Source organism: Perognathus longimembris, chromosome 17 (genome assembly GCF_023159225.1).
Source record: "Perognathus longimembris pacificus isolate PPM17 chromosome 17, ASM2315922v1, whole genome shotgun sequence".
NCBI classification, from domain to species: domain Eukaryota; kingdom Metazoa; phylum Chordata; class Mammalia; order Rodentia; family Heteromyidae; genus Perognathus; species Perognathus longimembris.
The window spans coordinates 47,741,512-47,754,476 of NC_063177.1; the positions used below are offsets into that span (position 1 = coordinate 47,741,512).

The 12,965-nt window shown below is 43.0% G+C and overlaps 1 protein-coding gene across 7 annotated transcripts in view; it reads right to left on the reverse strand.

Annotated features, from left to right (window-relative positions):
- Positions 1 to 258: 258 nt before the first annotated feature.
- The window catches only part of LOC125365235 (ABC-type organic anion transporter ABCA8-like), a 54,515-nt gene continuing 41,808 nt past the window's right edge, over positions 259 to 12,965 (reverse strand). For all 7 annotated transcript variants that reach the window (XM_048365186.1, XM_048365183.1, XM_048365184.1 and 4 more), the window contains 14 exons: positions 11,922 to 12,041; positions 10,853 to 10,918; positions 9,923 to 10,014; positions 8,682 to 8,802; positions 7,538 to 7,655; positions 6,926 to 7,017; positions 5,613 to 5,773; positions 5,209 to 5,284; positions 5,041 to 5,135; positions 3,794 to 3,913; positions 3,434 to 3,574; positions 2,644 to 2,723; positions 1,057 to 1,112; positions 259 to 933 (listed from right to left, as the gene is read on the reverse strand). In XM_048365186.1, coding sequence (XP_048221143.1) covers positions 835 to 933; positions 1,057 to 1,112; positions 2,644 to 2,723; positions 3,434 to 3,574; positions 3,794 to 3,913; positions 5,041 to 5,135; positions 5,209 to 5,284; positions 5,613 to 5,773; positions 6,926 to 7,017; positions 7,538 to 7,655; positions 8,682 to 8,802; positions 9,923 to 10,014; positions 10,853 to 10,918; positions 11,922 to 12,041 — 1,437 coding nt within the window. In that variant the 3' untranslated portion in view covers positions 259 to 834. The remainder of the gene's footprint in view (positions 934 to 1,056; positions 1,113 to 2,643; positions 2,724 to 3,433; positions 3,575 to 3,793; positions 3,914 to 5,040; positions 5,136 to 5,208; positions 5,285 to 5,612; positions 5,774 to 6,925; positions 7,018 to 7,537; positions 7,656 to 8,681; positions 8,803 to 9,922; positions 10,015 to 10,852; positions 10,919 to 11,921; positions 12,042 to 12,965) is intronic.

Consider the following 12,965-nt stretch of genomic DNA (forward strand, 5'->3'; position numbering starts at 1 on the left):
TACAGTGGAAATTGGTTTAAAGAAGTGAAAAAGAAAAAAAAAAAAGCACAATCAGATCTCATGAGGAGTCGTGGTTTTCAGCCTATGGTTCAGTTACTCATGGATATGTTAAACATATTGATATCGACACTGGATATTATGATGAATGATGTATGAGTACTTTTAGCCATACACTAAAATATATTCAAAAGTTAACTCCTATGAAGGTATCATCTTTCCATCCCTCTTCTCCCCTTCAAGAATCCAATGTCTAGCTTACAAAATTAAGAAGAGCGAAGGAAAGGCTGGGAGAGACTGCTGAAGCGACCACACTGATCAAGATACAGTGTATCCAGAAACTGCTGTGTTATATGGCAACTCCATTGGACAACTACTTAAAGATAATAGAAAATTAAAAAAAAAAAAGTAAAATAGGAAGTTAAAAATCAAGATAGTATCTATTTAGAGTGAACACATGGACCTTTCAGACTAGGTTAGAGGAGCGTCTTTTCAGATTTCCATGAAAATTACTTCAATTAAAAAATGGTTGATCACACTCAGAATCTTAGCCGTATAAAAGTAACTATATTTTATTCAGCAGTATACAGAAATTAGGGGCCAAGTGGCCTGCAGAAGTGGCTGGGGAGGCAACTGGGTCACTGGGTCATTTGCTTCTATCTCCACTCCCCCCGCCCCCCCCCCCACGGCCCAGCATTCACTCTTCTACCCCCATGAAGAACCATTGCAATGTGTATAAAATATTTTCTGAATATAAGGTATTGATACTACAAAAATAAATGTCTGTAAAAATAAAAGCCGCCACAGGCTTACTCCCAAACACAGAGTATTTGTGGCTTAAGGATCTTCCTGCGGGAGGAGCTTCCATTTCACCGAGAGATCGAGTTCCTCATCAAAACCATCCAGCTCCTGGTCCTTGGAAAGCTCTAGAAAGACCTGAAAGGGATGAACGGGAAAAGGCTGTCACATGGCCTCCTGAAGCTCCTAGTGAATGGAGAGTAGGCACGGACTACAGGCTTAGATTTTATGGATGGCACAAAATCACTAGGACGAACGCACCTGCTCCAGGGTGGACTGCGAGAGACTATAATCCTCTAGATCAAAGTTCTGTTTAACTGCATAAAGAGGGAAACGGTATTAGGAGTCTATATACTTTTATATCTCAGTGATCTTACAAGTCAACATGTGGAACATAGAATGCACCTTTTAAACTTTTACGTAAGAAAGTGAGATGTGTTCATGTCTGGGGTATATCTGTAAATTGAAAAGATAGCAGTACGGTGACTTAGACTTGGGGGAAAGTTGCTCATGGTCATGCAGTGTCTGAGATCTACATTTTTTTAGGAAGAAAATTGATGCTGACAGTCCATTCCTTGTACACATTGTCAGCGTCAAAACAAACAAGACACACTTTGAAAAGAGTTTCAGCAGAAGATTACTAGAAGTACTTGTAGCTGGGAGCTGGTGGCTCATGTCTGTCATCCTAGCTACTCAGGAGGCTGAGATCTGAGAACGGCGGTTCAAAGCCAGCCTGGTTAGGAAAGCCCATGAGACTATTATCTCCAAATAAACTACTCAGAAAATGTTGAAAGTGGTGCTGTGGATCAAGTGGTAGAGAACTAGTCTTGAGCAAAACAAGCTCAGAGATAGCGCCCTGGCCTTGAGTTCAAGCCCCAGGATCAGCCCCCTTCTCCCCCCACCAAATAAAAGAAGTACTTGTGAAGTGGGTTTCTTAGGGAGTAAATATCTAGGGCCTCTTTCTAAAAGCCATTGCAACTTCTCCTAATGGGATTGAAAACCCTTTCTTGTTGGCCTAAATAAACTTGGAATGGTAGTTGGAGTTAGGATAAGAGCCCAACAGATTGGAAATATACTACCCAAAGTCCTGGGCTAGTGTCAGCTTGAAACTGGAGGGAATGACCACATTACTCAGAAAGTTGGGGTGTTCAGCTCAGAGAGTGGAGAGAAGTTGTGTTCCTGTGACCCTGGGTGCTGTTAGCAGGAGTGAGCAGGGCATTCTAGAACCAGGAGATCTCATTCTCTTCCTTAGGGCAAGTGACAATCAAATACCACTGAGCCATGACAAACAGAACAGGGAGGAGTTCTGAGCAGCACTGTTCAAAGCCACCAGTCCAATGGATAACATAGGAGCAGGCAAGAACAGGGGCTGTGGCCATTTTACAGAGCATCAGAATCAGCAAGACTGTTTTGATGATCAAATGGGCGCTGGATTCTTTTCATACTGACCAGGCCACCTAACAAGATGGCAGTCCTCAGACAATTTTAAATATGTTTGCATTGATGCTTCAAATGAAAGAACTCTCTGTGTATGCAAGGGTAATTAAGTTTTGACTTCGTTTGTACCAACACACACACACACACACACACACACACGCGCGTACACATGCAAAATACATGAATAAGAACATAAAAACAAAAGTAAAAATCACCCCCATGATCCCTTGTGACACACAAACACACAGAATCCGTTCATCTCTTTTGGGTTTGGTACACCTAAAAGGTAAGTTAGGATTTTGACTTATAAATTTAAGGTATTCTGTCTCATTTCATTTTTACCGTGCAGATAGTTTTGCGATACGGGATTCTCTCCTTTCCAGGGTCTTATTCCAAAGACATAGTTCTTACCCTTTTCTAATTTGAAGAAAGCCTGGGCTAATGGTTTCACATCTTCTACTGGCAATTTATAAACCATCAGAGAAGAGTACCTGGTAGGAGAGGAGAGAAAAGGAGAGGAGAGGGGCACAGAGAGAATTATGATATGTAAAATTCAAAGTATTAATACATTTTTGAAACAAAGCGATTACACTTACATCCTGGTTCAGCCACTTGTTAACTTGGTAATACTAACTAACCTGTCTCTGTGTCCATTTCCTGTTTTTTTTTTAATGTTATTAACATTACTAATTTATAACAAGAATGACTTCCCCCAAATGTTTATCACAGATGGATTGAAAGAGCATTTTGGAAATGCAGCAATCTTGTTTACACAAGTATGCCACATTGTAAGTCTACTGGAGTTTGAAACAAAGGAATAAGCAGCACGAGGTATCGAGTTGGGTCCAAATTCCACCTGACAATGCTTGCCAACCTGCAGTTCGCTTCTTGAAAGGTCTCCTATGTCCTTTTTAATGGAGAAAATTATAAATTCATGCATAAAGTTTTTATATAAAGCCAGACTCCTTCAAAATTAAAAAAAGGATCTCGTTTTTCTTTGGTATGACAGCAGCTACTTTGAAAAATCTCCACCTAGTAGGTGTATAACAGATGTTATATCAACTTGAACACCAGTTCCCTCTTCTTCAGTTTACCTCCTGGAATAGCCAAGGAGTCATCTTCCCCCTGTTCCCTTCACACAGGGCCACCAGTCCACGTGACTCATACACGGTAGCGGATCCAAAGGAGGAAGACACTTTACCTGTCCTGCCGAGCAGCCTGGGGGAAAAGCCTCAAGATTTCCTCATGGAGGGGCTCGGCCTGAGAGGGAGTCTTCACCTTCATCTCCAGTAGATAGTCTTTGCCAAATTTGCTTTTCAGGTGCTGGATGGAACCGATACACCTGGAATTGGGAGGAGGCCAGAGTTGTCCAGGAAAGGAGGACGCTGCTTGAGATCACCGGTGTGTTGTCAGCATCGTCTCAAAGCCTTTACTAATGTCAGACCCACGCAGAGCGATTCGGGCCGGGCGTGATGATCTCTTCTTGTTCGAAGGCAATGTCTCCTTGCCACCCCCCTCCCCCACCTTGGAGGCCTCGCATGGCCTGGGGCCGGGCACTCACCTCAGCCTGCCAGACACCATGATGGCCACACGATCGCACACAGCCTCGGCCTCCGCCATGTAATGGGTGGTCAGGAGGGCGCCCCTCTCTGTGTTTCGAATGGTGGCTCGGATCGCCTGCCTATGTTGCCGAGAGAATATTTGGAATATCGAGGATCTTTAAAAAAAATCTTTAAGTACTGTACAAAGGAGTTGGCCATTTCCCAATGCAGTTTATGAATCTACCTTGACTGACATCGTCCCACTCAACATTCGCACCCAGCCCTCCCTTCCTCATCCCTTCCCTTACTCTGCTTAATTCTGCACCCATCTTTACTTGCCCACTCCTTCCCCCTTGATAAACCAGAAAAGGATGGAGAAAAGAATTCTCTCTGGACCCTAGTATGACAATGAAGAGGCCTGGTCCAGGAGGATTAGTAGGAGGACAGGGAGGGGGAGGAAGCTCTTTGGAGGCAGCCACGGGGGGGGGGGGGGGAGGGAGGGTTGGAAGGTGCTTACAGAATACAGTATTTACTACAAGGCCGCACTGAGAGAGGAACTCTGGGGAAAGAGGATTGCAGATGAAAAGACACTGCAGAAGGAAACACACGGTACAAAACTCAGCCACGGTAAGAAGTAAAGGGCAGAATAAAAGACACAATGACCAACATTTTTACAACTAATAAGAATGGCTCTTGTACCATGTCCTGGACTCTCTACGTGGCTGTGGTGACCCTCACCAGCCTTGATCAATGAGGGTACTCCCAGAGAGAGCCCCTTCTGTCCACAGCAATGCTTATCATTCTTCGTTCTTCCCATGAAACACAGGGCTATGAAATATTATCAGGGGAAGGCTTGATTTATTTTGTGCTAAGTATATATTTACTAATAATACTTAATTTTTTTTACCATATTTTTTTGTGGGGGGGGGGCAGTCCTGGGCCTTGGACTCAGGGCCTGAGCACTGTCCCTGACTTCTTTTTTTTTGCTCAAGGCTAGCACTCTGCCACTTGAGCCACAGCGTCACTTCTGGCCATTTTCTATGTATGTGGTGCTGGGGAATTGAACCCAGGGCTCCATGTATAGGAGGCAAGCACTCTTGCCACTAGGCCATATCCCCAGCCCCCGCCTTCTTTCTTTTTTTTTTTTTTTTTTTTTAACCATATTAAGAAACAGATGGAGGGGATCATTTTTAAGTGAGTGAAACAGCTCTCAAACTCCCTGCCAGGCACCCTGCCCTGGCTCGGAAGGTGGCAAAACGAGCCTCACCACATTAGCTGCTGGCCCTCGGGGTCCATGCCTGTGGATGGCTCATCCAGAAGCAGCACCGACGGGTTTCCCAGGATGCTCAGCACGAAGCACAGCTGGAAGGAGAGGCAGCGCCCATCAGGTGCAGGTCTGTGAGGGGCTCAGAGCATCCCCGAGTCCTGTCCATACCTTTCTCTTCACTCCCTCTGCTAAGGCCTTGGCGGGGGCCTGCAGGTGCTCCTGTAGCTTGAGCGCGTCCACCAGCCTGGAGGAACATTCTGGTTTGAGGCCTCTGCCATCTTTTGAAAGAATATAGGCCCAAACCGTGATAGCCAAACCGTTGCTTGCTGTTCTATAACAATCTAACTTTCAGTATTTTCAACCAGTCTACCCACAAATGCCATTTTTGCTCTATGTTTCGTTTGAGAGGAGGACATTTTTTTTTATTTAGCATTTTGAAACCATTTCCTGGCTACTTCCCACGGTGAGTGGGCATTCAGCGCTTTCCATCCTGAATTTCCTGTGCAGCCTCCGCGCACATCCCCTCCCCCCCTCTCCCCCCTCCCGGGTACAGGACAGAGCAGGTGCGGAACCTCGTGATGGCGGCTTCTTTGTCCCCTTTGCTCAGCCCCGTCACAGCTGCAAACAACTCCAGGTGCTCCCTCACCGTCAGGCTGGGCCACAGCACGTTCTCCTGAGGACAGTACCCCAGGAACCCCAGGGTGTCCCCTTCACTGCTCCCTTTCAGCAGCACCTGAGGATAAACGCCCCCGTCAGAGCCCCCCTCCTCCAGGGCTTCTGTGAGGACCTCCACGGTGCTCTTTATCAGCCTAGACAAGGGAGAGGAGAGCCAGAACCTAACGAAGATGAATAGTCTGTAGTGACTTTTGCATTAGGGAAGGGGCACTAGGAGTCACTAATTGGTCAAACATTGCTGATCAAATGTTACATTGACAAGTTTTGTGCTGCCTGTTGATCAAAAGGAACATGGAATAACTAACGTCTGCCGATTTGGAGTTTTCCTTTTGCTGAGTGAACCAGGAAATGAACAAGTAGAAGAAGCAGTCAACGTGGCTGTCCAATGGGGCTTGTGGACATTATGGAGCAGAGGTAGACACAATGTGGTTTCTCTCTACACAGAGGTGGTTTCGGCAGAGGAGGAAAGATGTCAGGCACGGATGAGGCCCAGGCTAGAGATCTGGGGCAAAGATGAGCATGTGTTTGCATCAAACTGCACTTGAGCCACGAAGCATTTCATGAAGGACAGGGAGTAGAACGGCTTACTATTTTTCTGTTCTGTTTAAAATGTTCTGCTCAAGATAAAATGGAACAAACCCGGAGCAGAATGTTCCTTGGAGGTTGTGCTTTACCTAGACTTCTTAATAAGGCTGGGTACATTTGGACAATGATTTCTGTTGTAAAATAGAACATTCCTTGTTGGTGCTTATGAAGACCTGAATAAATGATTCCTTTTTAGGGTTTAATTTTTGTGTGCCTTATGTAATAGTGTTGGCACTTAGTCTTCCAAGTACTGGATTTGTTATTTTCATCATCTAATGCCTGTATGGCATCTTGCATTATAATTAACACCAGCCAGGCCCTGGTGGGTCCTGCCTTTAATTCTAGCTACTCAGGAAGTGAAATCTGAGGATCAGAGTTCAAAGCTAGCCTGGGAAGGAAAATCTGTGAGACTTTTATCTTCAATTAACCACCAGAAAACTGGAAGTGACACTGAGACTCAAGTGGTAGAGCACTAGAATTGAGCAACAAAGTTCAGGGACAGTGCCCAGACCTTGAGTTTAAGGTCCAAGACCAGCATACACACATGCGCACACACACAGATAACATCTTATACATTTATTTTGAGCACTATGACATAGTATGTTTTTCCATCCTCTTCACCTACCTGGCCAGCAGTTGGCTTCATGTCTCCAGTTATCACCTTGATGGATGTGCTTTTACCAGCCCCATTGTGTCCTAACAACCCTAAAATCTCACCTGAAAACAAACAAACAAAGAAAAGGTTACTCGCATCATTAAGGAATTCGAATAGTACAATTAAGAGTAAGAGTCATCGTAATGTGTTTTTTCATAGTTGGGGACAAAGCTGTCAAGAATCAAGTGACTTGCTCAGGGTCACGTTGATGGATAGTGACAAAGCCATTCTTTTCTGAGTCATCTACCACTTGCTGGTCCAGCCTATGCCATAGGTTGCTACATCCCTAGGCAGTCCTCATGTGAAAAACACAAGCAGTAGCTATTTGATTATGTTCTTTGGAGAGAAATCATGATATCAATCATATATTCTAGTAGCTTATACTTTCCGTGTGGATGGGACTGCTTGCCCATTCACAAGGTGAGTGAATGAATTTAACTTAGCCATGAGAAGCTCTATATAAGAGAAGCTCTGGGGTAGCCCTGCTGTGGGGTTTGCCTGGGAGCAAAGGGGGGGTCTCCTCAGAAGCCAGGAAGCACGGAGTGGGGCTCCACGGGAACATGGCAAAGTCTTGTGCCCAACCTTTCCGAACACAGAAGGAGACGTTTCTGGTGGCTATCTTGTTCTTCCTCTTAGAAAAGCAATGCTTCCTCTTCCCCAAATACTCCTTGCGCAGACAGTTGGCAACGATAACTGGCTTCTGAAGATGACAAATAAATCGTGTCAGACCTTCATGTGCTCCACCAGCTTTGAAGCTCTGTCTTTTATGGGTGTTACCCTTTCCTGCCCAGCTTAGACACTGAGGAAGTATTTCTACAGAGGTGTTAAGCTTACTGGTCATTCACATGAAGTAGGATTTGTTTTAGGAAAGAAGGTACCATCATTCTCCTTTCTTACCATGATAGGAACACATTATTTTGCAGGGGCTAACTCAGAGCAGAGCAGAGCCAGGAACAAAGAGATTCAGAAAAACATTAGCTCACGCTCAAAGGAAAAAAAAATAACATGCTGTGAAGTGCACTGTACTCTGAATTTCAAGCCATGTGCTTTCTCCAAAAAGCACCTGTCTCAGTTTCTGGAATTCTGTTCTGCCTTTTGTAATTTCATCTGCACTTTTCTTCTTTCTTTTCTTTGTTCCTTCTCTCTCTTCTCTCTCTCTCTCTCTCTCTCTCTCTCTCTCTCTCTCTCTCTCTCTCTCTCCCTCTTTAACTTTTTGTGGCACAGGGGATTGAAATCAGGGCCTTGCACTGCTAGGCAGGTATCCTGTCCCTTGAGCCTCATTCTCAGCCCCTTTGGGGGGCTTTGTTTTCTTTGAACAGGGTCTTGTATTTTTATTGAGTGCTGACCCACACAATGATCCTACTTGGTAGTTAAGATGGGAGATGTAGCATCACATCCAGATTGTTTTGTTGTTGCTGAGATAGAGTCTCACTCACTTTTTTGCCCAGGCAAGCCTCCCAATCTCTACATCCAGAGCAGTTGAGGTTAGAGGTATAGCTTCCCCCTCCCCCCATCTGTTCCCTTTTCACTTATTTGAGAAATACAAAGGAAATTAGCTTGACCTTTAATCTGCTCATTTAGATGTAAAAATACTGAATATCTTCTAAAAGAGAAAATACATTTCTAAAGAAACTCGAAATCATCTGGGAATTAGACTTGGGAGTGGATTATATTAACTGATAAACATTGGTGTTATTTGACAACATATTTGCTTTGCTTGGTTTACCTCATCAGAATTTGTAGAGCTCAAGGCCTGGGCAGTTCTCATTCTCTCCATCTGAACATCTTCATCTTCCCCTTCTGGCTGTTCTGGGTTTTGAAATACATTACTGCTTCTCGGAGAAATTCTAGATACACAAACATCCATAGTTAATGTATGGCTTTTTTTTGTTTTTGCCAGTCCTGGGGCTTGAACTCAGGGCCTGAGCACTGTCCCTGGCTTCTTTTTGCTCAAGGCTAGCACTCTACAACTTGAGCCACAGCACCACTTCTGGCCGTTTTCTGTATATGTGGTGCTGAGGAATCGAACCCAGGGCTTCATGTATATGGGGCAAGCACTCTAGCACTAGGCCATATTCCCAGCCCTAATGTATGGCTTTTATCTTTGTATTGGGAATAACACATTTTTTTGTTGTTGGTTGTGGGGCTTGAATTCAGGGCCTAGGTGCTGTCCCTGAGCCTCATTGTGCTCAAGGCTAGTCTTGTACCACTTGAGCCACAGCACCACTTCCACACATTCTTTAAACCTTCCACTTGAGTAGATCACACAATGAAAGAGCTTCATAACCTTACATCACTTCAGTGAGACTCTTTTGCAACCTGCTTGCTTCTGTCAATAACACTATTATATTTAGTGCTCATGGTTTCTTTCTTTTTCATGGTTCTGGGGTTTGAACTCAGGGCCTTGCATTTGCTACGCAGATATTCTGCCACTTGAGCCATATTCCCAGTCCTTTTCATTTATTTCTCAAATAGGATCTCACATTAATGCCTGAGCTAGCCTGGCCCGTGATCTTCCTATTTATGCTTCTCAAATAGCTGAGGTGGCAATTAGTGTACTTCCATCCATCTATAACTGAACTTATGACCCACCCATCTGGGCTCTTCACTACTCTGGGCCTATGGGTTGTCCTATTTCTTCTTCTTGAATGGGTAGCATTCCTTCAAGCTATCAATAATTCAAATTGATTGCTTCTTAAAATGAATCAAATCACATTCAGTATTTCCTTTAATCATCACAATGTATCTAGGGACAAAAGCTCTGGTTCTTACATGCTCCATAGTGTTAGATGGAGCCATTTCTAGTCAATGTTTTAAGTCTGTTTCTGCTACTAGATGGTCCTCTTTGGTTTAGATGTCCAAATCTCTGAGGTTTATATTGGCACACCATTTCTGACCCAAACTATGCAGACACATGATAACACTTAGTTCAATGAAATGAAAGAATCCAATTTGATTTAGTCCAACCTAAAGAAGGGGTCCTTTCTCATTGATTTCTTTCCAAACTTCCATTCCAGACATCGGAGAATAAAAAGAAAAACAAAAAAGTGAAGGAAAGGCTAGGAATAAAGAGAGAAAAGCATAATTAGAGACACAAAAAGATCACTATTAGTCTCAAAGATGAAACAGGAACAACTGGACTTTGGAAAAATATATTCAGCAAAATCACAAATTTCCAATACACTATTGGTTATATTTGAAACTATCTAGCTTCTTTCTTCCTTTCTTCCTTTCTTTCTTTCTTCCTTTCTTGTGCTAGTCCTGGGGCTTGAATTCAAGGTCTTACATTCTTACTTTGTTTTTTTCACTCAACATTGGTCCTCTGTCATTTGAGCCATACTTTCACTTCTTATCTATCTATCTATCTATCTATCTATCTATCTATCTATCTATCTATCTATTTATCTATCTATCTATGTTTCCTGATTAATTGGTGATAAGAATCTCATGGACTTTCTGCCCAGTCTGTCTTTGAATCACCATTCTCAGATCTCAGCCTCTTGAGTAGCTGGGATTATATGTGTGAGCCATTCAAGCCTGGCTTGAATTCATTTTCAACTATGAAACAATTACAATTATGAGATACCATTGTTTTTTTGTTATTTTCTTTTACAGCTGCACAATGTTCTAAGAAATTTTGACAATACATTATCTTGTCAGTTGATTTTCATAAAAACAATTGGCTCAAATTTAAAAACTATATTATATCTCTGTAGGCTACAGATAAAGAAACTTCACAGAATTTATATGTATACTCAGGGACAGCACCAGGACCCGAGTTCAAGCCCCACTACTGGTGCACACACGCACACACACACACACACAAACACACAAACACACTCAAATCATTGAATAAAGTTTTAAAAAAGAGCAACAAATTTTACAGTGTATCCTTACAATTAGCAACACCAGAAATGGATGTGTGCTCCTTGCCCCTTCATTAAAGATGGAGAACATGAAAAGCTACAAAAGGAAAGGACATGGTTACACAGGAAGCTTTTGGATTATAAAAATAAAGTGTCCACATAAATATGAATTGGCCTCAAGCAGCCCCAATAACTTTTTCCTGAATTGTATTATGAATTGCAGGTAAGCATCTGCATCAAAAATACACATGGAGGGCTGGGGATATAGCCTAGCGGCAAGAGTGCCTGCCTCGGATACACGAGGCCCTAGGTTCGATTCCCCAGCACCACATATACAGAAAATGGCCAGAAGCGGCGCTGTGGCTCAAGTGGAAGAGTGCTAGCCTTGAGCGGGAAGAAGCCAGGGACAGTGCTCAGGCCCTGAGTCCAAGGCCCAGGACTGGCCAAAAAAAAAAAAAAAAAAAAAAAAAAAATACACATGGAGAGCTGGCTTCCATCTTCCTGAGCTCTAGGAGTTTCCACTGGACCAATGGGATTTATCAATCGATGGTCATCTAGTACAAGAGAACCTGGGGAATCTATGTTAGTCCCCAAACAGTGAGAGAGCCAGTGCTGACTTTCCCACACAGCTTCATGCTCCTTCCTGGGCCTGTTACAGCACCTGCCTTTCCCCATGCGTATCTCCTCCTTCAGGTACTGAGCTTTCCTTCTGAAGACACGTATGTGCACCAGCTAGTGAGAACACAAAGGAACTACATTTATCTTAGGTGCTTCTCTAAAACCCTGAGGTTCCCAAGATTAATGACATCATTGGCCTTCTTGGCAGCTAAACAAGCCCAGGGATTTGGAAGGTAAGGTATAGAATGATCACGAAGGCTGCTCTATTTCTCATCACCTCATGCCCCTTCCTCTATATCTGTCAGACAGGGCTAGCTTTCCTCTGACAGACTAGCTGGTGAAAATGGCCCCATGTTGGTGAGAGCCTCTTGGATCCACGAGGAAGGAATCTTGAGATATCACATACATTCAGCATGCTGTCCAGCCCCGACACAGAGCTGAACTTGCACATTGGTCATGTGAAAGAGGCGGGTGTAACTTACCTCAAGTGAAATGAACAAACAACCGATCAGTGTGGCCGGTGGTATTAAAAACGTGATGCAGTATAGTGTAATAGTATCATAGTTTTGGAACACAAATCCAACCACAGAGAACATGGTGATCTAAAGGAAATACAAATATGTATGTCAATCATGAATTTCAATATGCATTCCAAGCTGCGGTGACTCACTCATCTGGGAGAAAATGTATCCCACATTTCAATTCCAACCTCACAATCAAAACCCATCCCCACTACTATTTTCTCTTAGAGAATTAACCACATTCATCTGGACTAGCCTTCTGCAAAAATATCACTAGATAAATATGTTATGGCCATTTAGAACATTTTAATTATTAAAAAGAGAAAAAGGTGCTGGTGAGTATTGCTTCTTGGAAGTAAAATTTAAAATAAGAGGTAAGAAGTACTAACAGAGAAATTTGGAATCAATATCTAACAGGAAATAACTATTAACAACAACCAAAGGAGATTTTTTTTTTGCTAATTATTCCAGTGGGTAAATATAAGCATGTAACCATCTAGAAGGGCATAAAGAGACTCACTAACACAGAACATTCCTGGGAATGTATAAGTACATTGGAAGCCTTTGCCTTGCTTTCCTAAAACTTTGTGCTAATTTCCTGCAAGTTTATCCTCATCCTACTAATCAGTTTCACTGGATGTTTGTCCTGAAGAAGATATCCCTGAGTGCAGAACTTAAGACTAGCCATAATGCCAGTCATTACTACTACTACTATTAATATTATTATTATTTACCATAACCAGGACCTGCCCAGGCATTATCTCGTGTTCTAGTCATGTCCTCAGCAGATTTATTGCCTGCCCATGAGGTAAACTTGGACTTCCTTTCTCTAGATTTCTGTTCATCCACTATTTTCTAATTTATACCACCATACTTCTGTATATGTTTAATCGTATTCTTCTTCAGGTTTCAGTCTTCGTGGTGAAGAGTGAAAAGAGTGCTTTCATTTCCATAACTATCCACCCTCTCTAATTTTTGTAAGATTTCTTTATTATTCCGTAGGTG